This window comes from Anoplopoma fimbria, chromosome 9, assembly GCF_027596085.1.
Source record: "Anoplopoma fimbria isolate UVic2021 breed Golden Eagle Sablefish chromosome 9, Afim_UVic_2022, whole genome shotgun sequence".
NCBI classification, from domain to species: Eukaryota; Metazoa; Chordata; class Actinopteri; order Perciformes; family Anoplopomatidae; genus Anoplopoma; species Anoplopoma fimbria.
The window spans coordinates 16,474,976-16,498,831 of record NC_072457.1 but is presented as its reverse complement, the minus strand read 5'-3'; the positions used below and the strand labels follow the sequence as shown (position 1 = coordinate 16,498,831).

At 39.1% G+C, this 23,856-nt stretch overlaps 1 protein-coding gene across 1 annotated transcript in view; it reads right to left on the bottom strand.

Annotated features, from left to right (window-relative positions):
* tenm3 (teneurin transmembrane protein 3) overlaps nucleotides 1-23,856 on the bottom strand; it is a 143,461-nt gene that overhangs the window by 74,773 nt on the left and 44,832 nt on the right. The window contains exons 6-13 of the mRNA XM_054605005.1: nucleotides 18,350-18,469; nucleotides 14,460-14,543; nucleotides 13,244-13,368; nucleotides 11,319-11,574; nucleotides 9,583-9,684; nucleotides 9,147-9,341; nucleotides 5,082-5,282; nucleotides 2,405-2,590 (exon numbers count right to left, since the gene is read on the bottom strand). Of these exons, the coding sequence (XP_054460980.1) occupies nucleotides 2,405-2,590; nucleotides 5,082-5,282; nucleotides 9,147-9,341; nucleotides 9,583-9,684; nucleotides 11,319-11,574; nucleotides 13,244-13,368; nucleotides 14,460-14,543; nucleotides 18,350-18,469 (1,269 nt within the window). The remainder of the gene's footprint in view (nucleotides 1-2,404; nucleotides 2,591-5,081; nucleotides 5,283-9,146; nucleotides 9,342-9,582; nucleotides 9,685-11,318; nucleotides 11,575-13,243; nucleotides 13,369-14,459; nucleotides 14,544-18,349; nucleotides 18,470-23,856) is intronic.

The following is a 23,856-nucleotide window of genomic DNA, read 5'->3' as shown; positions in this document are numbered from 1 at the left end:
AAGAGAAAGAAAGACAGACAGAAACAAATATATATAATTTCCTGAGAACCTCATCAACACAAGATAATTTTCAAGGTCCAAACCAGTCCGGCTTGTGTTTCTATTATTTTCTGCTGGGATATTTCCATGCTGTAATATAAATACAGCCAATTAATGAATATGGAAACAAATCTAGAGTGAGGTCACAGTTTCCAGCTGTCAAAAACACGAGCTATAAACGTGATGGTGAGAGACTAGAGGACAGAAGAAGTATGAATCCTCTCCCCCAGCCATGCAATCCGTCTCAACAATCAAGCTGTTGGCCAAAGCCTTCAAAAAGGGTTTCGCCTCATCTCACTGCTCTTTGCAACTCTTTAACCCGGCAAAACTGAAGCTGTCTGTTTGGTGGTGAGCTGAAGATGGCACAACGCTCCTACTGCTCATCTGTCTCACTGTTGAACTATTACCAAACAACAGGATGCGGCTTTCTCTTATGTACTCTCACTTAAAAAACGCAGTGTCATTCGATACTGTAGATACCGAGCAAAATAAGTGTGTGTGTATACATTTGATTTGATATTTGATATTTGATATTTGACTTATTCAATTCAATTCAGAGGCCTGTGGTGGATATGAGATGGTTAGCTACACCAAAAAGCAACAACAATAATTTGTCAATTGAATACTCGGCTCTGGAGGTGAACTAGGACGGAAATGGTAACATAGATGTGCTAGGGGAATTTCAAAATAAAAGCGTATCTTAAATTTGATATGTATTGACTATCTCACTTTGCATCGATGATAAATTAATCGATAAATTGTTCCATAGAAATTATTATTGTTATGGTATAACCATTCTTAACTATTATTTTTAATAATATTATGTGCAATTCTATTTCATTATGTTTATGTGAAAGGTGTCAACTCACCAAAAACAACTTTTTCCACGGCTCTGAAAAAGTCCACTGTACACTGCCTGCTCAGCAGCAAACAGCAGACGTCATTTCAATATTATAATCTTATCCACTTTATAGTTTTGAACCAGGACCTTCATTATTCAGATCAAGTTAAAAGATTAAGGGGTATTGTAATTTTCAAAATATTGCCTATGTAGGGACTTTTTCCTCAAATACTGCTGCTTCTGTGGTGTTGGCATTTCAGATGGGATGCCTGAAGTGCACCACAGGAGCATCAATTCTCTTTCCGTGCATTTGGGCCTTAAGAGTCAGATATTCTCCTCAGTAGTTAGTGAAGACTTAACCGAACTAAGAAGAGAGTGAATATGGGACTAACATTTAACAGTTGGACAGAAACACTCCGAATGAATGTCAATGTTATTTAGTCTTTATTAGAATCACAATTTATTCATCTCACTTCTAACAACCTGGCTACAGGCACTCATTCCTAGAGGATATTGATTACTATTAACAAAAGTTGGAATATTCTTACAACACTAGAAGGGTTTTTACTTGTTTTAATAAAATAAGCAGAAGTGGTACGGACACAGCCTGTACGCCGGCTAACCCCAGGTGATATAAAGGAGTGGTTGCTGATATCATTTCCCAGCAAGATGGCCAACCACGACTGACTCTACCGGAAAAATCAGATTTTTTACAACCCTGGATCTCATTTTCACAAGTCACACTTGACTTGGTTATCGCTTTATTGACGCCAACGATAACCAACACAAACATGGACATCCGTGTAATTAGCTCCAACAGTTCCTGCTAATCTCATCCTGGCAGCAGCCGCAAAGAAAAGAGACTGTAATAATAATAATAATAATAATAATAATAATAATTAAGCCTTTATTAGTCCCACAATGGGGAAATTCAGTTCTCTGCATTTGACCCATCCCGGAGGAGCAGTGGGCTGCAATGAAGCGCCCGGGGATAATATATAATATATATATAATATATCTGTCATGGAGTCCTGTCGTGAAAGAAGAGTTTGACTGCCCACCTACTCTTCTAAAGCTGTGTGGTTATATGCTACTGTTTTATTGTGGCCTACTGGGAACTCAAGTAAATCATGAAGTCATGCTAGATTAGAGTATAACTTTACTGTCTTTTCAGCGCAACCTGGCTACCAATCTGCTTGTAAAAAGCTTTCCTCTAAGTGACTTTGCACAGAGCTCATTTATGTTTTTCCAGACATCCTCATTTCACTAAATGTTCGGAAACCAGTGACAAAAAAAACAAAAACGCTTGCATATGGAGGTATAAATCCCATGTTTGTGCATCCTGAGTAACATCTTAGTCACAGACTCACACTCCTCTTCTTACGTTTCTTCTTGTTTTGTGTGTGTGTGTGTGTGTGTGTGTGTGTGTGTGTGTGTGTGTGTGTGTGTGTGTGTGTGTGTGTGTGTGTGTGTGTGTGTGTGTGTGTGTGTGTGTGTGTGTGTGGGTGTGTGTGAGCCACTCACCAATATTGCAGTGCTCCCCTGTCCATCCCTGGTCACACTCACACTTGCCCTCCTTACACACTCCGTTCTTGCTGCACATAGGGTGGCAGGCCTTCTGGTCACACACCGTTCCCGTCCAGCCCTCCTCGCATCGACACACGCCGCCGTAACAGACGCCATGGCTGCCGCAGTCCACCTTACACACCTCTGTTGGATAGACAAAAGGAGATATTAATACATGGAATCACAATGCTAACTGCTTTCATGCTTATATTATATATTTATTGTTTCATGGCACATCAATATTGTACTTCAGCAAATGTGGTTGAAGGCACTTAAAAATGATCATAGGCAATACTGTAAATATGTATAATGTGAAATATGCGTCTTGGTGTTTGCCTGATTTGTACCAGTCTGTACAGTGAGTGTGTTCAAAGGTCAAGAACAAACGGGATATTTGTGTGTGTGTGTGTGTGATTTATTTCCCTTGGGAGTCTGGGCATGTGTGTTTAACAAAGCGACAGCACTTAATTGGAGGTGTGTTAAATGGTTTTGACAAGACAACACTCGGCAACACAAATAGAAGTGAGAGCGCATACTCACTCACACACACACACATGCACACACACACACACACACACATGCACACACACACACACACACACACACACACACACACACACACACACACACACACACACACACACACACACACACACACACACAGACATACACATCTTTTCCTTTCGTCTTTGTTTTTATGTCAAGCCATCTGTTACTGATCTGCATTCCTCCTACAGCTTTTACTATCTCACCTCTTTATCTGCATCAGTGCTGTCACTTGTCTTTCTTTCTTTCTCTCTCTCTCCCTCTCTCTCTCCCCCTCTCTCTCCCCCTTTCTACAGCACCAGAAATAGCAGATTGTCTTTACCAGAAAAAGGACAACATCGTTCATATGTTAAAATGCCCAAATCAACTATGTTTACATTTTGCTGGCAAGCGACCTCTTCTGGACGTGGACATTATGACTTGTGTCTGTAAGGAGCCAAGACAGAAATAACGATAATAATATTAATAATAATAAAAGCATGTGACTTAATTTTGGTTTCCTTCAACCCTGACCTTTCCCTGACCTAAACATAACCGAACCCTCTCTATGGCAGTGGCAGGTCAGAAAACAGCTTATGAATTAGGAAGTAACTTTTAAATGATCGAGCATTTGGGAATGCACTGAGAAAAAAAAGAATTCTGTCATGTTACTTTTTTTAAATGCAACCCTCTGCTCTGCCCAATGGAAAGGAAATTGCTGTTATGCTCTGGTGATGTTTTTACCAAGTTAGAGAAGTCGGGTGGATGGGTTTACAAATGACAGTACTGAGACACTGAGACTGGTGTTCGTTGTTACATGTAGGCAGATAAAACTCGTAGGTTAAGGTAAGGGAAACATGGTGGTTTTGGTAAAATATTTTAAAAAGTAAATATGTCCTCTCTCATGCTTCAAGTCAGCATTGAATTTTTAAATAAACAACCAAGACCACAATCGTTTCACCACCTTAATCAAGAGCTTTGACATTCCTAAATATGATCATAATCATCAACATTGATTTAGCTGCCAGAAGGTGATATTTTAGGGAAAATAATAAAATATGTATAATTCAGGTGCCATTATGTTTCCAACAAAGCACTTTTTCTTTGACCGGTTGTATCTCTTATTTTTTATAACAGACAGGGTTGTGCATTGGTACCATAGCAGAACACTTGGTGTTGAGAGGATCACGAAGAGAAAGTTCCCTGTTTCTCTTTTGTTTCTGAACTCGTTCAGTGATTGAGTCAACATGTGTCATGTTTTCTAGTGTGTTCGATCTCACTTAAAAATGTGTCCATACTTCTTCTTCCTCATCACCCAGATTGTTGTACTCTGACTCCTTCCACTGTCAAGAGACGGCTCTTGTATTTGCAGCTACTGCAAAACACAGCTGCAGGGTGTCCAACACTCTGCAAGTCATGTTGAGACCATCGCTCTTCTATTCTAGTTTCTCTTCATTGGCCGCCAAAGAATTGATTTGGAGATGCTACTGATTTCACTGGTCTTAATGCGGTTTAGCCCCCAGCTATGCCACTGACCTTACTCCTCCTCACAAGTCCAAGTGTGATATCCTCAAGTAAGGTTCTCCTGGCTCTTTCAAACTCCTGGCTAACTTCTAAAGGTGAACATGTTTTTGCCATCAGGGCAGCCAAGCTGCAGAGGAGTACACTGCCTGCAAAACTAAACTGCACTAAAGCACTATCATCCTTCAAATCACTCCTCAGAACTATGTTTACAGGTACCGGTTTTGCATAATTGCCCGTCTTATTCACCTTATGCCTTAATGTTGTTTTACAGACTATGTATCCCATCTTCTATGCCTGTTCCTAGGGGCTCAAATCTCTAACACTGTTATCTTGATTATGTTCTGCTCTGTAATTGCTTTTTTGTTTTTAATTTTATGCAGATCTTGCTCTTCTTTATCCTCTCTTAATGATTCTGTAAAGCAATTTATTAGCTCTATAAAGCTTGCTGTGATGCTTCCTTTACAAATGCGTAAAAATGAAGAATATTCTTTTCATAGATTGTGTAAGTGATGAGGCAAAAAAGATTGAGAAGAACATCTACAGACGACAGATTGTGACACCACAGGGCATTAAACGTGACACACACCTAAAGAGCAGTCGGGCCCAGTCCAGTTCTGGTCGCAGGTACAGGTGCTGGTCTCTGCGTTGTGGGTGCCGTGACCTGAACACTGGTCCGGACACATGGCCTTGGCGATCTCACAGCTGGCTCCGCCCCATCCGGGCTGACAGTGACACTCGCCATGAATACACACGCCATGGGCCGAACAACTGGGGTCTATGCAGTCCACTGGAGACAGAGAGATGAAGAGGGTGAGTTAATATTGTACATATAGTGCACGCACACGCACACACACACACACACACACACACACACACACACACACACACACACACACACACACACACACACACACACACACACACACACACACACACACACACACACACACACACACACACACATTTACATTTTGTACAGTTTGAGGGAATCAAACTCAACTAGGAGACCACTTAATGGGGTAGTTCAGATATTTTAAATAGCGGTTGTATGTTGTTCTTATCCATTGTCTGCGTTACCTTCAGTATAGCACAGTTCTCGCCTCGGTTTGGAGGCGTGCAAAGCATTGTACTGCTGCGGACTGGGTCAGCAGCAAACCTATTTTAGACACCTATAAAAATCAATATTGCGCTGAATTTAGATTTTTTTTCCAATTTACCTTGCATAGACTAAATAAACTTAGACTGTATGGTTTTCTCACGACAGGGTAGATCAGCAAAAATATTTAAGCATAGTGGACATTTTTTTCTTTAAGTGTGAAAATGGTGTTATGCTGCCACCCTAATCCAAAGCGGGAACTCCTGTCAGTTTCTCCAAACTGGGTGTGTACCGATTTGTGTAGGTGACACTCTGACTATGGATAAGTACCTCACTAACTCCACTTTAAAACTTCCAAATATATTCCATGCAGTACGGTTAAACCTTTGAAAACATAGAGCATAATGATGTCATTAATCTGCTGAAAATGAATGTGGGAAAATAAATATGAAAATGTTTAAAATAAAATCTTCCTAAAGCCCTGTTTGTATGCTCGGTTAATATTGATAGAACTGGTAGATTATCTGATACAAAAACACTACAGATGAATTTGTAACAATATGATAAACTTAAATTCACAGCTAACATGATTAGATTCAGCTGTTATTTGATATTTATTCAGCTAATGTGTTATTTTACTAAGAAAAAAACTTTAAGATTAATTAAGATTATCTTCATTTGTATTTCAAATAACTAAATCAGTAATGATTAAAAGATTTTGTGAACACAGTGAACTAGGAAATAAAACATTTGGTACTCTTGGCAGTTTGACGTATATAGTCAAGGTTTTAGGGGATTCTTTTATTATTATTTCACTAAAACAGTTTTAGTAGTTGAGTAATCTCCCACTTTATGTTTGGCTCACGTTTGTATATTAAGTCAGTTTCTTGTGCTGTTTTATTTATTGAAAATGTCCCTCACTGCTACACTGCTGGCATTTCTCTTAAAAAAGGGCTAAATCCGCTTCACCCAAAACAATTAAGGGTCATAACGTATTCTACACATTAAAGACGCTATATTAAAAATAAAAAAATGTTTTATTTAGAGAACTAAACTATAAAGCCAACACAGTGGTCAACTTTAACTGCTAATCATCATCATTCCTTGATAGGTCTGAAATGTACATATGAAAGGTAAAATACTCTAAGTTACATTTCCATGAAGGAACCTGCTGACTGAGGACAGGGCTTTGGCTCACGAGATTTGCCTCTGCATATTGACCTAGAATTATCCAATGAAATCCATTCATAATTGCGAAACTTAGAGAGAGGCGGTAAAAGATAATCGTCTCAGTGACTCCCACAGCACACCTGTGTTGTTTAAATAGGATGCTAGCAAAGTATCTTACAACGCAGTTTACGTTAGAATGAATCACATTTCATTTTCACATAGGGGATTAATGCTCTCCTAAACCCTTCAGGAACACACTGCTAAATTGTGGGCTACAACTCCTCCAGCATTAATGCGTACCAGACTGTTGTGTGATTGCGTACTAGCCGCTGCGAACCGATTACATTGTCGTGTCTGGAAAGTAACCCAATGATTGGGAAAACGTGCGGAAGATCATGCGAGACTCCCCGCTAGACGAACTATACTCACCACAATCATATCACGATAGTTGTGATTTTTTTTTTTTAATCAATTGTATTTAAATTTGTATTATACATTGCAATGTGTATTTATATAGACATATAAACATAACAATACAATAAATACAAATATATATATATATATATGTAAGTAGTAGTATGTATTGTCTTTTGTCTTGCAATAAAAAAAGAGTATTTATTTCAATTATTTATGAAGTCTTAATAGCTTACAAGCTGTAGTTCAACACAGAATACGGATACAAGTGTTGCTCATAAGCACAAGCCTTATAGATAGGACAAATAGGCTTGATGCCAATTTTTGTAAATTGTAAGCCTTTTATTAAAATTCAGAAACAATATCATGTCTTCTAATATTGGTATCGATCGTTTGAAATTTAGATAAAAAATAAAACAACTTTCATTCAGATCCCTTGAAAGTTCAACTTGCAGGTTACATTACCCGATTTCATCAAACCAGCAGTGGGTGTTGTGACTGTTTGATGTATTCTGTCACATTATTAGAAGTACATGTACAGGCTACCCATCAGCCACCCCCCCTCCGTCCTACTTCACAAGCAGGTTAACTCTTTCAGTGCCGCTCTTTACAACAATTTGTCTGTGATATTTTATCATGGTAATCCTAAATGGCATCTTTGACATAATTTGCTGATTCAGCAGCCGTAAATGGGATTAACACACACACACAAAGGCACACAGACACACGCATACACTGGCTGCGCTGTTCAGAGAAAGTTCTCTCTCACTCTCTCTCTCCTTCTTCATACTCACTCACAAAGGATTAGTGTGATAGAGGATTGAACTAATCTGAAACTAATCTGGTTACCATCCTCTGTGATTTGTATTTGCATTTTTGGAAGAGTATGTGTATATATATGCAGTATGTGCACACCTTTGTGTCTGAATTTGTACACCTTCGATGTGAAAGTATGTACCCGTGTAGAGATGCTGTCAACCACTCTGTGTCGTCTGTGTAGGCATGTGTGTGTATGTGTGTGACCAACCAGCGAATAGCAGATTAGTATTGATCAGTTCAGATTAAATTAGTGTAGTGTACAGTTTGTAGCCTACTTTAGTCAGCTACCTGTCAGCTATTTGACAGTAACCATGTATGTGTATTTGTGTTTGCGACATAGGGGTCGAGTAAATTAATTTAACCATGTAATAGTGCTTATTTAACAAACTAGCTGTCAGCAGCTGCACTTTAGGGGTGATTTTAGCTCGTTCTTACATGCAGGTCAGTTGGATTATTTGATTTTAACCTTTGTAAAATGACTTCCAACCTACAGAACATAGCATGTACCAGTGATAAATACATGTTATACATGGAAAGATCATAACAAAAGGTACATTACAAAAGCTGCAGTTTTTTGCTTTAAGGGATTATTCACCTAGATGTGGAAAACATGTTCTTATCTTACAGAGCAGCAACATTTTACATTTAAACATGGAAAACTGACAAATTGGGATATTTTTGCACACAGCTGTAACAAAGTGCGCTGACGCCAAACAAGGAATAATTAGGTGTCTTCTTTACATCTTCCAAAATACTCCCATTAACATTAAAGCATATTTATTATTTAACAAATAATATATGGCCTGCATTTTGTGTCCTGCAAGGTCCTCACGAGCAATAATGTGGGTTAAAAAGATGTAAACTTTGGAAGTGAAACCGATTATGAATTATTATTCTATTTTAACAAAATGCATGGCTGTTTCTATTTCAAAAGCAAATGTCATGGGTAGCATAAATGTGCGCTAAATCAATTATTTATGTTGACATTTCATCATGTAGTAATGTCTTCACCAAATTCCAGCACCTTAATGATGGAAAATGCAGCAGAGCAGTGTCAAAATGTCCCAGAGCAAGGGGGGTAACTACTGCCAAAACATAATATGTAACTAATGTACCCTTTTTGTGTTTGTCCTTGGAGGAAATTAGTCTTACCTTCCTCACAATTGTCGCCCTTATAACCAGTATTGCAGATGCAGGCACCAATTATGCAGATGCCGTGTCCTCCACAGTGGATGTCTATGCACTGGTTGGCTGGCACGTCACACTCAGTGCCTTTCCACCCGCTGTAGCACTGGCAGCGGCCACGGGAGTACTGGCCATTGCCACTGCACAGCACTGGACAGGAAGCTGGACCAAACACAGCAGTACAATGGATCAGTTAGACATGCTGGCTTTATAGACTCATTAAGTCAGAAACTTGAACCTACAAAGTTCCTCTTAAGCTCCCAAATTTTCAATTACGTCAGTCTTAAAATTTAACAAATGATTAAGTCCACGCTCATGAATGACAATTGATTCTATCTCGCAACGATGACTGCCTCTCTATGGGTGTCAGAGTATTTGTACTTGTGTGTGTGTGTGTGTTCACCTCGAGAGCAGTCAGGCCCCAGAAATCCTGGGAAACAGTGGCATATTCCTGAGAGACAATCTCCATTTCCATGACAATTCTGAGGACACTCCATAATCGACTCTGATTAAGAGTGAGAGTGAGAGTGAGAGAGAGCGAGAGCGAGAGAGAGAGAGAGAGAGAAAGGCGTGGTTTAAATGTGTAAGTTAATTGGGTAGGCTGGATATGAAACTGTGCACCTTAAAAAAGAACACACAAATACATGCGCACAACATGGGCCTTCTGTGGTTGCGGTGGTTACAGCCAGTCAGTCCAATCAACACATTCTAACATCAAATTACCCTGCTGCCTTTCTTTTGCTCCCTCTCTTTTTCTGTCTCACTCTCACAGCATTGCTGGCTCGCTTCCTTACCTAACTGGCCATTTCCTGCACACTGTCACACAGAAAAAAATTAACATTGGCAGAAATTCTAATTGTTTCAAGAATTTCCTATTTGAGCAATAAATAGCAAGTGAAATTCTTGAAAAAATTGTTTTTGACTGACTGCATGATTTTCTGAATACTAATAATATAAAACATGAATTCCAGTACCTCTATCGGACCCACCATAGCACTGACAGCCCTTGATTAAAGTTAATGAATGACCTGAGAATTTCAAAACCAATTTCAAATAACATGGCTTTCCTATTTCTGCTTGATTCGAGTGCTGCATTCTATTCAATTTATTATAGCGACTTTGTGTGACATTGGACATGGAATACGATGTTCTTCAAGGAAGCTTGCTAGGCCCTGCTTTTTTTTCTTTGTACATCCTCAAACCACAATGTCAAATAACAATGTTAGGCTGATGATACACAACTATGTATTCTGTTTTGCCAGACAATCTCAGATCTTCAGATCTGCTGCTGTTATTATAAGTAGTCTTATTATATGAATCATTTATGTCATATACATTGAATGTGTTGTATCTCTGTTATGCTGTTCATTCTGTACACATGACATCTATTGCATTCTGTCCATCCTGGGAGAAGGATCCCTCCTCTGTCGTTCTCCCAGAGGTTTCTTCCTTTTTTTCTCCCTGTTAAAGGGTTTTTTTAGGGGAGTTTTTCCTGTGCCGATGGGAGGGAAGGACAGAGGATGTCGCATGTGCACAGATTGTAAAGCCCTCTGAGGCAAATTTGTAATTTGTGATTCTGGGCTATACAAAATAAACTGAATTGAATTGAATTGAATTGAATCTTTAAATGCCGGGAGTTATCTCAGACTCTGATCTTACTTTATTTAGCCTTTTTAACAAAGTCCCAAATACATCATTATGGTATTTAACTTAACTAGCATCATTGCTAATGTTTTGCTGTATTGTGATCTAACTGTTTTTGTTTGCTTTTCTCTGATTTATTGATATTATAATTTGTACTACTTCTCGTACAACTGAACAAAGATGTCTGTCCAGCAATTTGGTTCTAGGTTAAGGCTGGAAGAAATATAGCCCATGTTGTTGATAATTACAGACTACAGTACCCACCATGCTTTTGCACTGTTTGGTTTTATAAAAATATGTAGTTTTAATCGGAATTCCTGTGATGTCAACGTTTAATAATGCAGGTTTAACTGGTGGGCTCTCAGTCATTGAGTAATGTTATATGGTTGTTGTTATGTGTACTCTAGAAGTGCACTTACACCTCCTAACAGTAACTAACCAGTAAACCAGACGTACAGTATTCACTTTATTACAAAGAAATGCTGTTTCTCTCACCTATGACGATGGTATTGTAAGAGACTTGTTCTGTGTTGCGTCCGTCGTTGTAAAATGCCAGATGCCAGATTCCCGTGTCCAGGTACTGGATGAAGCCAGCCTCGTGCACGTTCACTGATCGTTTGTGTCGGGCTCCTCCTCCAGACTCCTCCTCGTGTGCACCAGCTGGGTGTGCGTATCCTGTATCTGTGTCACTGAGTGCTCGTTTGTCTTTGGAAATAAGTCGACTACCGTCCAGTAGCTCCACAAAGTCGTACTGGGAGGAAAAAAAACCACAAGACATTGATGATATTTTTCTCAGTACAAGAACATTTAGCATATCTGTAACAAACTTAAAGTTGTTGAGCACAGCATATGTTACATTTTTTTGCCTAGCCTGGGGCAAGGCCTATGGATAGCAATGGTGCTCAGTCCAACAGTCTGCGCATCTGAACAACTAGCCAGTTTTCCATCCAGTTCGGTAAGATCATAAATGGGCTTCAGAGAAATGTGGCTTTTGGTTAGCCACATTTACCTTTTATCTCAACCAACAAAACACTTTGGTCCATGACAAGGTATTTCAATCCCTAACAGATGGATTCACATGGAATTTGCTCTAGATATTTATGGTGTTCAAATTTTATTTTCTGATGTTCCTGATATTTTTTAATTCGACAAAAATTACATGTATAATAATTCTTAATTGATTCAGTCTAGTTGTTATTAGTTTGCCTCTGTTTATATAACATTTGAATCTTCTTCTCTTCTGGCGTTCCTGAGAAATCTCATTCGCAAGAAGGGGCCATCCTTGAGGTCACAGTGACCTTAATCTTTGACCTATTATCACCAAAATCAAATGACTTCTTTGAATCCAAGTGGACGTTAGTGGCAAATTTGAAAAAAATCCTTCCAGGCATCCAGACATATAACGTTCATGAGAATGGTGCGAGCGGATGGTCGACCTTAAAACATAATGCCGGCGTGGAGCCATAAAAAAGGGAACTTAGATGGATTAAGGTTATGACAAGGACACACACACACACACAGCGCTGTCGATTATCTAAAGTGCTAACATTGAGCTGTGATAGGGGTGGCATTGTATGAAGCTGTCTTTTACAGATAAGTGGATTAGTCCCTTGATAGAAGACATGATTCATCACACAGAGATGTAAGTGTAGTCAAAGGGTAGTTTAGGTTTGTAAGAAGCTTATCTGCTTCATTATTAACCAAGAATCCATAAAGCTCTTGACCTAGACACACTTGCTAAGTTGCAAAAGGGATTAATGGTTTTGACATTTTGGGAGGCTGAGTTTTTTCATCACTTATGGTATTTGTTAAAAGTAGAAAGGCCAGGGGATTCTGGGCGGTTGAGGGCGGGCTTTCTTAAACGCTATGTCAGAGATCTCCAAATAGTGATGGCTACTGATCTGATTAGATTAGATTTCTTTCTGGGGACACTGATAAAAACAACTAACACTCTGGTTTCATCAACACAGCAGTGGACTCAGGTGCTGCACCAGCTTCTGTCAACTTTGGTTTTCATCCTGTGCTCACATGGTTGGTGGTGCTCTGTGTTTCAAGCCCCTTTAAGACATGGATTGCATAACATTGCTGGCTTCAACTATCGGTTTTATATATTAAAATAATATATATATATATATATATATATATATATATATATAAAAAAAAAAAATTATATAATCCAGCGGGGCACAAGATTGAATGACAGGAAGTTAAGTTGGGACTCTCGGTATATTCTTATTTCCTCCTAGCTGTAAATTAGGCAATTTGCTGGATATACATTTTTTCATCCATGCTAAGTAAGTTTATTTTGAAAACACCCTCCGCATGTAACAAGCGGACATTGACACGTCGTCCCTGACACTAGAGGGGTAACAAGAGCGTCATAGTTTGAATTATGACATGCATGTGTCTGTGCAACCAACCTGTGTGTGTGAGGGCGGCAGGCCTTTGCGTCCATACACCCCAACAAGAGCGTCTCTCTGGACGGAGATGTTAAATTTCAAAAACTGCGGTTGGTCGATATATAGCTGAGACCTCCAAAACACACCTTGGATAAAGAACAACAACAAATCAACAGGAGCCAAATTCAGCTTTAGATTAAAATATTCAACACTTCTTGATATGTGTTCAAAAAATCCCCCCTGTATACCACGTAAATCAATATGCCCCTCTGTATACCACCTAAATCAATATGCCCCCCTGTATACCACCTAAATCAATATGCCCCCCTGTATACCACATAAATCAATATGCTACAACAATTCAATATAAAAGTCATGGATCCTATATCATCAATTTCAATTTTCTTTCTGAAAGCTGACATGATGCAGCATACTGACCCAGAGTTATTTAGAAATACAGTATGACCCATGCTTTAAAACATCCGAATGAATGCCACTGAAAGCAGATAAATATTTAATCTTTAAAACCATGTAATGATTATTTAGAGGGGCTCAAAAAGTATGTTAACGATAATGTCATAATAAGAAAGGGATAATGTACTGCGAGCTGGTCATTATTGCAAGAGGAACCCCGACAGGATGAGCAGGACTCTGATGGCTACTTACAAAATAAATCAATAATTTGTCTCAAAATCTAAAATGATTATTTATGCTTCCACAGAGAATTAATTGAATCCAACAGTCTGTTATTCATAGCAGCTGCCTACTACAAAAAATACAAAACGTAGAATGCTTTAATTGGCCAATCAGAAATGAGTATTCAACAAAGCCATGTAATAGAGAACAATAGTCATGATATGAAGTATGAACTAAATTGTCAATGCTATAGAGTAGCATCCCTTAATCTCAACTTCACTTTGTTAATGATCATAACTCATGGCTTCTATTACAATATGTCTAACAATATTAAACTATGAACTATTATTGTACAGTTATTTTATTGATGATTGTGCTTCCCATTTATGATGGCCCATATTCTTTTAAAAAATTCACACTAATATAAATGGGGTAGACACAATAATAGACCCAGTCAGTATGTCAGTTGTGTGGGATTTTACACTTTGTTCATGACATATGTGTGTGTGTGTGTGTGTGTGTGTGTGTGTGTGTGTGTGTGTGTGTGTGTGTGTGTGTGTGTGTGTGTGTGTGTGTGTGTGTGTGTGTGTGTGTGTGTAACCTGGCGGGACATCTTGTATGGCTCGTCTACCCACATCCACCTCTCCCGTGTCTATGGTATTGTTCTCTAGAAGAAACATTTTACCTGCAGAGAGAAAAATACAAAACGATAAAACAGAAAGTTAAGGAAAAGTAGATCACAGTCTTGAGCTGTGCTACTCCGTCAAGCTGTCAGAGCTAACATGACCATTGAGCCTACACTGTCACTAACTCTGCTCCCCGAAGAAATTCCATCAATTTTTGGGGAAAATGTTAAAGCGAACAGGAGGGTCTACTATATGTTCTTTGAAGAACATATTCAGGATTTCAAACTGATTCAGCATTGGAAACAGGTTAAAAAGATAAAGATAGAAGCTAAAGCTACAGAACACCTGGAGATCCAGACAGAAGACAATGGAACGAAGGGATAACACTGTTGTTGTAAAGCCAGGTAGGCCTTAATTCACTCTTACAATCATTGAAAAGTAAAAGCAGCATGTGTGGTCATTCATTATAGTGTGCTGCAAGAATGAGTCTTAAAACCAGGAAATGAGTTAGCAAATTGACACTTCAGATCCCCTTTTCTCAAATTCAATGTGTTTTTTGAATGGTTGTTTTGGGTTGGATGCCTAACACAAGGTTAAATGATTTTAACGTTTTGTTCTATAATATGCAATTTGTCAGTAAATTCCTCATTTGTGGATTTTTAAGCATTTACATGTCTTTAAAAAGGCAGTTGCTAACACTTAAATAAGCCTCATTTGCCTGTACAGACTCCTTGTGTACTCGCACTTATATGACTGTGGTGTATTTTGTTTTACTCCAGATGATTGCATTATAAAAGTGGTCTTCATTTGTGAAGATTAAATTGCTTAAAAAAAACATGTATCATATACCTTGTAGCTAAAATCAAAAATCCAATGGAAACATCTCACTGGCCTTTGTTGAGGGGATCAACCCAACCTCAAGGTTTACAAAAACCTGCACTACACTATAACCATGTCTAGCTCCGAATCCACAAAACCAGCCTGAAAATGAAGAACATCTGAAACCATTGCATGAGAGTCTTTGGAACAGAGCTGGACAGCTGTCAGACCCTGGTCGGAGGTGGCTGATGCTACGCTATGATTGGCTAGTCTGCATTCTAGGGGTAGATATAGCAAGGGTCAACTGAAATCATCCCTCAGTGTGTAATCCCTGGAAAGGTGACGTGGTTTTTTTTAAGGGCGCTATGTCTGAACAAAGGTGCCTGGTTGGTTCCTAAACACCAGATACTTTTTTGGTTTGATGATAATACAAAATAACCATAATATTCAAACAGTTCTTACCATTCTTACTAATTTATCCACTTTTATCATGGTCAACAGGCTTATTAGTCTGAGCTGCACCTCTCAAACATGTTGGCATGCGAAGTGATTTATGAAAAGGTTACCAACCCATCAACTTCAATTTGGTTAAAGTTTGAGTAAAGTTCTGGTCATGGTAAAGTAGAGCACTCCACACGGTTGTCTCAGTTGGGAACCAGACCTCCGTCACTGTAATTGAATGTAAATAGCGTGCACTATGGAGTTGGAATGGTTCCAGCGCTGTTCAAAGTTTGTAATTTCATAGGCCTTTCCTGTTCAGAACATTACACTTTAACAGCTTAAGTCATGACATCTGGGCAGTAAACCAACACTGACTGATCTGTGTGTGTTTGTGTGTATGTGTGTGTGTAACAGTCTAGACGTTAAGCACATTCGTTACACTAATATGAGCTCCAACATATGACAACAAGTTTTCAATCCCAGCTTGAAGGCGCAGTCATCCCTCTTTATCTCTAACACAACACACTTACTCTACTGGCCTCTTTCTCTTGCTCTCTCTGTCATGGAGCAGACCATTCTCGTTTCAAGTTCTGCAGAAGCGATTGAGGACAAACATGGTTCAAGAACTTGACTCTGCTATTCATTTATCTCAGTCAATTTAATCCGACCCATGAGGGAAAGCTTCCATCAAAGTTGATTTTGTTAGCGTCATTCCTCTCTTAAGAAAGTTGAGCTGCTTTTATTTCACATGGCAAATTCAAGGTTTTTAATAAAAAAAAACTAAAGTTGACTGGTCTGTTTGGCTGGGGTATTGAAACTATATCCTACATATTTAAAGCTATAACAAGGAACTTTTATTTTGTGTTGATATTTGCCATCCCTGTGAAAAAAAGCAGTAGTGTTTTCAACACCAGTGTACCTTCAGAAAACCTCTCATATGACTGCAATGGTTTGACAGTCTGCCCCACTTAGTCCTGGTTCTGGTTCTCCCGTACCCCCCTTCCCTTCAGTGGGAACAGCTGAACCTGCTTGATTTTGTCTGATTTAAGGCTGAATTGGACCCAATGGTAACAATGACAAGAATTGCGAATTTCTATATAGAAATAGCCAACCTCATAGCTGATGGTTTAATTTACTATGGTTGTACTTAGCATGAGGTTCAGTTGATACTTTCATTCATGTATGATGTGTAAGTAGAACTTATTTGTAACTGCTACTGAAAGACAGCTATTTTCCCTGTACTAGTACATAAATCAACTCCATTTCCAATGGAACATGTTCAAATAGATGACAAACGACTTTATTAAAACTTATAAAGGTATAAAGTGAATGTCATCAACATCATAGAGAATAATACAAATAATCGTTAAGTTGGCATGTGTACGTGTGTGTGAGAGAGATAGTGGGATAGATAGATCATACAGTACAGATACCTTTTAAATACATGTCTTACCTGTTGCAATGTTTAGCAGCTATTCACTTATTGTACGTACATTTTTTGTTTATTTTCACGCTTGCTAAAGCCCTTTTGAATTTAATAAAAAAATGAAGAGAGAAGCCATTTTAACCAAGAAAACCCTTTCCCATTTTTTATTTTAGTTTCTACATTAATGCTTATTTTATTGTTGCTGTTTGTTCATTCTGCAGTAGGTATCTTATTTATTATTCATTTATTAAGCAGGTAATTGTGAATCAGGATAATCTTTTCCTAAACCTAACTCAGTGTTGGTTAGGCTCACTGATCGCTCGTGCTGCTGGACATTCGCAGGTAAAATAACTAACAAGAAATAATAAAATAACTTCTCTAAAGATATGAACCGTTGTATGAGGATACGTTGGTTAAAGTGACGGGAAACTAAAACTTCAACTTGATGATAGAAAAGCATCTTCACTGGAAATGGCTGGGTATGTCACTTACATGCTACTTTTCACTATTCGATTCAAACTGACAGAAGCTCACGTCTCAAAAAGACAAAGCAAGTCAGAGTAGTGCGTGGAGACCGGCAGATGGTAACACCAGGTAAACACTGCAGGCTACACTGTGAGAATATGTGTTCATTAAAATCAAATTACCTGACAGGATGGGGGGAGGGTCTCAGCAACAGTTTCGACTAAGAATTACATTCAAATACACAGATTATGCAAAAACCCTTCTGGAGGAAACAAAATGCCACTTACACCATATCAGATAACATACATTAACTACAAGATGTTCTGTGCTAATGCATTTTACAGGTATGTTTATACTGAATTGATCTTCCACAATATACAGTATGTGAACGGAGCCTCCACTATCACAGTCAAACACTATCCGGCTTCCATTACTCGCTGCATTGGCACTGATCATAAATCACAATTGCATATTAGTTGCACATGGATTTAATTATGAAAAGACAAGGGGTTGCCTGCAGTGCTGCATTATGAGGATATCTAACATTTAAATACTACAGCAGGCAGAACTTTCCCTCAGGCACCTTAAATGATTTCTGTTTGAGGATAATTGGCCTTCTCCTTACTGCGACACAAACTGTAGAAACTGGAGCAAACGTCATCTTTGCTAACTTTTCTCACAAGAAAAGGATTTAAAAAAAAGTGTTTAGCTCACCATTGTCTGTAGACACCATAAAGGTGTTGGGAGTTGTATCTCTTCCCCCTCCTCCGTTTTCAAACGCTCCATATCCTTCACTCTCCTGAAGCTGCCAGTTTAGACCAAACAGGTGCATCGCTAGAGATGAGGAGGGAAAGGGGTAGAAGAGGGCAACAGGTATATCAATACAGTATGCCAAAATTAAATAAAAGATAGCAGAGAAGAGGAGAGGCAAAGAGAGGACATAGAAGAGATAGACAAAGGGAAGATAAACAATAAAAACCGTCTGAGTCACTAACAGACGAAGAGGTAATATGAAAATATGTGTGTGTGTGCGTGGGTGCGGGCTGTGTTTAACATACTGAGCACTAACAGTATGTTTTTTGAAACATGAATAACAACTAAAATGCTCTCAGGCTCGATGCTAAACTGAAATGGGCATCTGCACTAACACCCCCCCCACACACACACACACACACACAGAAGCCCATATGGAAACATATACAGTTAAAACATATATACAGAGCCACACACAACCACTCCAACCCATTTCCATCATTCTCTCCACATACACCAGTACCCAGGGAAAGATGCAGTGGAGTGTGTTAGCATCAAAGGACGCCTCCAGCAGCTAATCTGACACAATATATGTAATATAACACTCACCTCTAACACCTACATGTTTCCTCTATTTCTCTATCTGTGTGTGTGTGTGTGTGTGTGTGTGTGTGTGTGTGTGTGTGTGTGTGTGTGTGTGTGTGTGTGTGTGTGTGTGTGTGTGTGTGTGTGTGTGTGCACGCCCGCCCTTGGGCTCGTAAATGATCTGCTCACTAGCTTTCTCACTCCTCCTCCCTGCATCTCAATTGAGATGTAACCAGATTTTTTTCGGAGGCCAAAAAACTGTTGAAAAAACAAAAGAGAAGCCTCCACACCGGTCAGCCCGTTTCTATCCACCATCACACCTCCCTCTTTAAACTCTCATCCACTCCTATATTCTGCAAGCCGTCTGCTGAAGAGCTGCAGAGCTGATGTGGCATTTTACAAACTGAAGCGATAGAGGGGGAATTCGGTTTGCTGCTTTGCCTTGTCAATCCAACAAAATTACATACCACAATTTAATAATGTAGGATGTTGTCTGAGTTAAAACTGACATATCAATATTACACAGCACATTGACTGTTTGAATGAATGTGCTCATGACTTTGGTCAGTACATACACATTTCAGGATAGCTTCCCATTGCGTGGCCTGTCTTTAAGATAAGATAAAATAAGATAAGATAAGGTAATCCTTTATTAGTCCCGCGGCGGGGAAATTTGCAGGTTTACAGCAGCGTAGAGTAAAGTGCACACAAGAGACATAGTAGAAGAAAGACAAGATAAAAGTAAAAAATGAAAAAAAAAAAAAAAAAAGTATTATAAATAAGCAATAAAAAACAGTAGAAAATCAATAGATGCTCTATACATCATTTAAAAATGATGCCTCAATTTCTGTTTGTATAACTTTAACTACAGCAACAAAGTGTTCTCCACAAACAGAGAAAAAAGTATTTACAAAAATTGCTGTAAGGGAGCCATTTAACCTGCATGGTTTGCAGAATGTTAATATTTTATCAACTTTGAGTGAGAAATACATGGAATTGTTTTTATTTCATTCATTGGTATTTTGTGAAGCTGAATTCTTTGTAAGTTAAAAAGAAAACCGGCATTCTATGACAACTTGAATATAACTTAATGCATTTGCTTAACATTGCCTGTTTTGTCCCTTCTTATTACCTCACACCCTAATAGCAGCACTTACAGTGCCAAAATATTAAACACCACTGAACACTTAATGGTTACTTCCCTGGCTGTGGCCTGGACTGTAGAAAAACCCTGGAAAAGGCACTGCTTAATGATTTTGAAGCCCACTAGCAACATAGACGGAAGTGATTTAATGATACTGTAGCTGTTATCATGTGCCAATATTTAATACCTTTAAATTAGATCACTTCCACACCAGCCAAAACAATCAAACACAACAGAGGACCAATGTGTTCACTCTAATAAGTGTGGGAGCACACAGACTGCCATGGGACACTACAATGAAACAAACAAGTCCCCATTTATTTTACATCTGAGGGAAGTTAGATGTTGAGCGTGCGAGGCGGCCCACGTCCAATGACAGCGCCTGACAGGGTAAGAAGAAGCACCAACCTGTTTGTGTTGGTTAAACATGGAGGAGCACATGAAGAGTCTGGACTGGAATCCTCACATAGCAGATTTTAGAGAGAGCCGTGTCAAGGACCAATTACTGATTCAACTTGGGAACATTTAGTGAGAGGACCAACTCGCACACTCACACACGCACACACACACTGATACTGCACACACAACTACACCTCGCTGCCTCATTAAATTAGAGCCGTGCTGTGCTAGCGCGTTATCCACAACCCCTCCTGGTGAGGACAGGAGCAAAGGGTCATGGGAGAGTGCTGGCTAATCGACAGGAGCCTGCTCGTGCGTGTTTGTGTGTGTGTGTGTGTGTGTGTGTGCCATGGTTACTAGTCATACAAGACTTTTTAGGAAATTTGGTAATTAACAGAACTTTAGCGGTGGATTGAAGGAAGTTAGGTTCCATGAAGGTGGAGGTAATTTGGCATCAACCATACATCCATCCACGCTAGAACTAAGGTGGAAAGTTAGTGTGAATTAATTCAAATAACCTATTGTCAGGTTGTAATCAACTACACAATATATCCTGGTCTTTATAAATAGGAACTGCTTTGTGATCTGAAGTTGTGAGGAAAGTCAACGCTGGTAACCATCCTGTGGAAGCTTTTTTGGGAAAAGAAAAATCCCTGCAGCAGCAGAACTGCTTGGATCGATGGAAGACGAACTCTCCCACTGTGTTCAAAGAGGGAGTGGAATCAACAACCTAGCGCACACTGTCAGCCTTTGCAAACAGATCCCAGTTCAGCCCTGATTATCTGACACACACTGAAAGGGACTGGAGCGGCCTGATTCACCCCTTTAATGAAAGGAAATGTAAGAACACACCAGAGGAAACCGTTCGCTTTTTTTTTTTTTATGTTTTAGTAATAGTCCTGTATTCACAGGTGTAGCTGTTGAGAATGACTCATCCCCTGAAGAATGTGTAGCAACTATAGAAATGCTGACATAAGAAGAAATGCTCCCATCACAGCTGTAGTCCACCCACTGTTTCCACTTATGTTCTCTGATTAGACTTCATCTTAGGACTGTGTCGTGGTGCTCAGACTGTCCTTAATAGACCTCTATAACAGCAGGCCTTAATGACTTGACCAAGGAGGAAAAGCACAGGTGTAAAATATGGGGCACCCATGCAAAGATAGCTCTAAAGTCTTGGGATGCATCTTCTAATGAGCCTGCATGTGACATCGGAAGGGGGGTCAAAACTGAAATGCTTGTTGAATCACATGTTGTTTTTTTATCTAGGCAGCCCACTAAAAACTGACTATGTCGTCTTATTTCACAGTTTGTGGGATAGTAGACACTCCAGACCCAAATGTACGTGCACAATTATGATAACGGGAGTTTTTCGTTATACGTCCCCTTTAAGTCAAATGAGGAACTATGCCTAATAGCAGGGAACACCAAAATGGATTGCAGCCATTAGTTACACCAGTCCTTTTATGCTATGACAGGTCCCCTGTGTATTTTGTTGTACCTTTATCATTCTGATTTGTTACATGGAAAGTGAAAAGTTATTCCAGTCCAGTATCCCGAGGAACTGCATCCATATTGGATGGTTCTGCACCACAGGATTTATGTCCTTTGCCACGCTGAATGCCAGTGCAGGAAGTATTATGACTTTATGTAGTGAGGCTGAAACTGAGGCGGCGGAGGTCGGGGGTGGATGGCTATGTGGCTTGTCTGACTTCCGTGCAGGGAACTGAAGTTTGCATCCAGATACAGACCTGTAATTAGTGTTTGCCTTTTATTTACTATAACATCAACGTCTTCCCTTAACTTAACCAAGTGATTTAAGTATACATAAATATATATATACAGTTTCATGTTGCTTAACCCAGGCCATATCTTAACTAGAGCTGAACGATGCATCTAATTCAAATCGGCATTGTGATTTTTAAATAGCAAAAACTGTGATTAAAAGTTTTTGGAGTTGTAGAGTGCCATTTAGTTTTTTTAATTTAGAATATTACAATGTTATTGAAAGTTTTTACAATTTGATAGCTAAATAAAGATTCCTATCCATTCATGCATCAGCCCATCTCTTTTCATCAGAACACTTTTTCCTGGCCTAAATGAAAGAGCAGTTTAAATGTTGTGTTGGTCATACTATAAAAGGATTTATTGATTGTGTTCAATGAAAAATACATAAAATAAGGAAAAAAAGTCAAATACTGAATCAAACCAACTTCAACCTTCTCTTATCTTCCTCGTCTTATCAACCTCAGTAAATGGAAGCATCTACTGTATGTAGGTGTACACATCCTTTAAAGATTTTATTTTACATTTCTAATATTTTCACATCATATACATTATTCATTATTATGATGTAATTTAGTGATACTATTCGACCTAAAGTCAATTATACATAAATGATATAGCTGACATCTAGCACACTTCCATAAAGGAGAGATTTAAATGAACTGATGTATAAACATTCAGGCCTTTGAGCTATGTTTTGGACATAAAATGCTGAGCAGTGTGTGCGACATCGTGTCCTTGTTGTTTCACAAACTACTGACCTGCCAGATTCACAAGAGATTAAAATCAACCGCTACTAATTATTACAATTCATTATGCTGTAGCTACCAAAATAACACTAAACCCATGGGCATAAAGCTTAGGCCTGCATGCAAATGTTGCAAAGGCAGGAGTACAAGCTGATTGATGAAATGATTGGGATGAAGCAGTGCATCCTCAATCTTGAACTTTTTTTGACTCACACTGATGGGAATAATAAAATGAACTGGTTTTAGGCCAGCGTGGGTGAAAAAACTCTTGGGTGAGTTGTATTGGACCAGAAAATACTTGAATGAATAGATTTTACGGAATCATTAAAACTCAGCACACCCCAGTGGGAGTCACAAAGAGACATTCATGGTAATGGCTTTGCTGAGTGGGAGTGTAACAGGTCTCATAGCCGCGGATTGGTTCGATGCAGGGCCTTGTTTTATGGGGCACACCTTGGCTCAGTTAGTCGCAGGGGGAGCTTTATGTGTGTTTGTGTGTCTTTGTTAACACAGTTCTGCCTGTTAGCACATAAAGTCAATGACTAGAGAGAAAAAAAAAACAGCAGCTCTGGATCATCCCTTTATATTTGCATATGTGTTGCTACAAGTGCATGCACCCAGCAGCTGGTCCATTTCAATGCACTTTGCATGTGAACTGTTTATTCTGACAGACTTTAGAAGAGGTGGTGGCAGTGGTGGGTGCCAGGAGGGAAGGTCTGAGCAACAGGGCCAAAGAGATGCTGGACATTTGCAACAATGCAACACTTCTCCTCAAAATGATTCCATAGTCCCTTCAGGACGTTCAC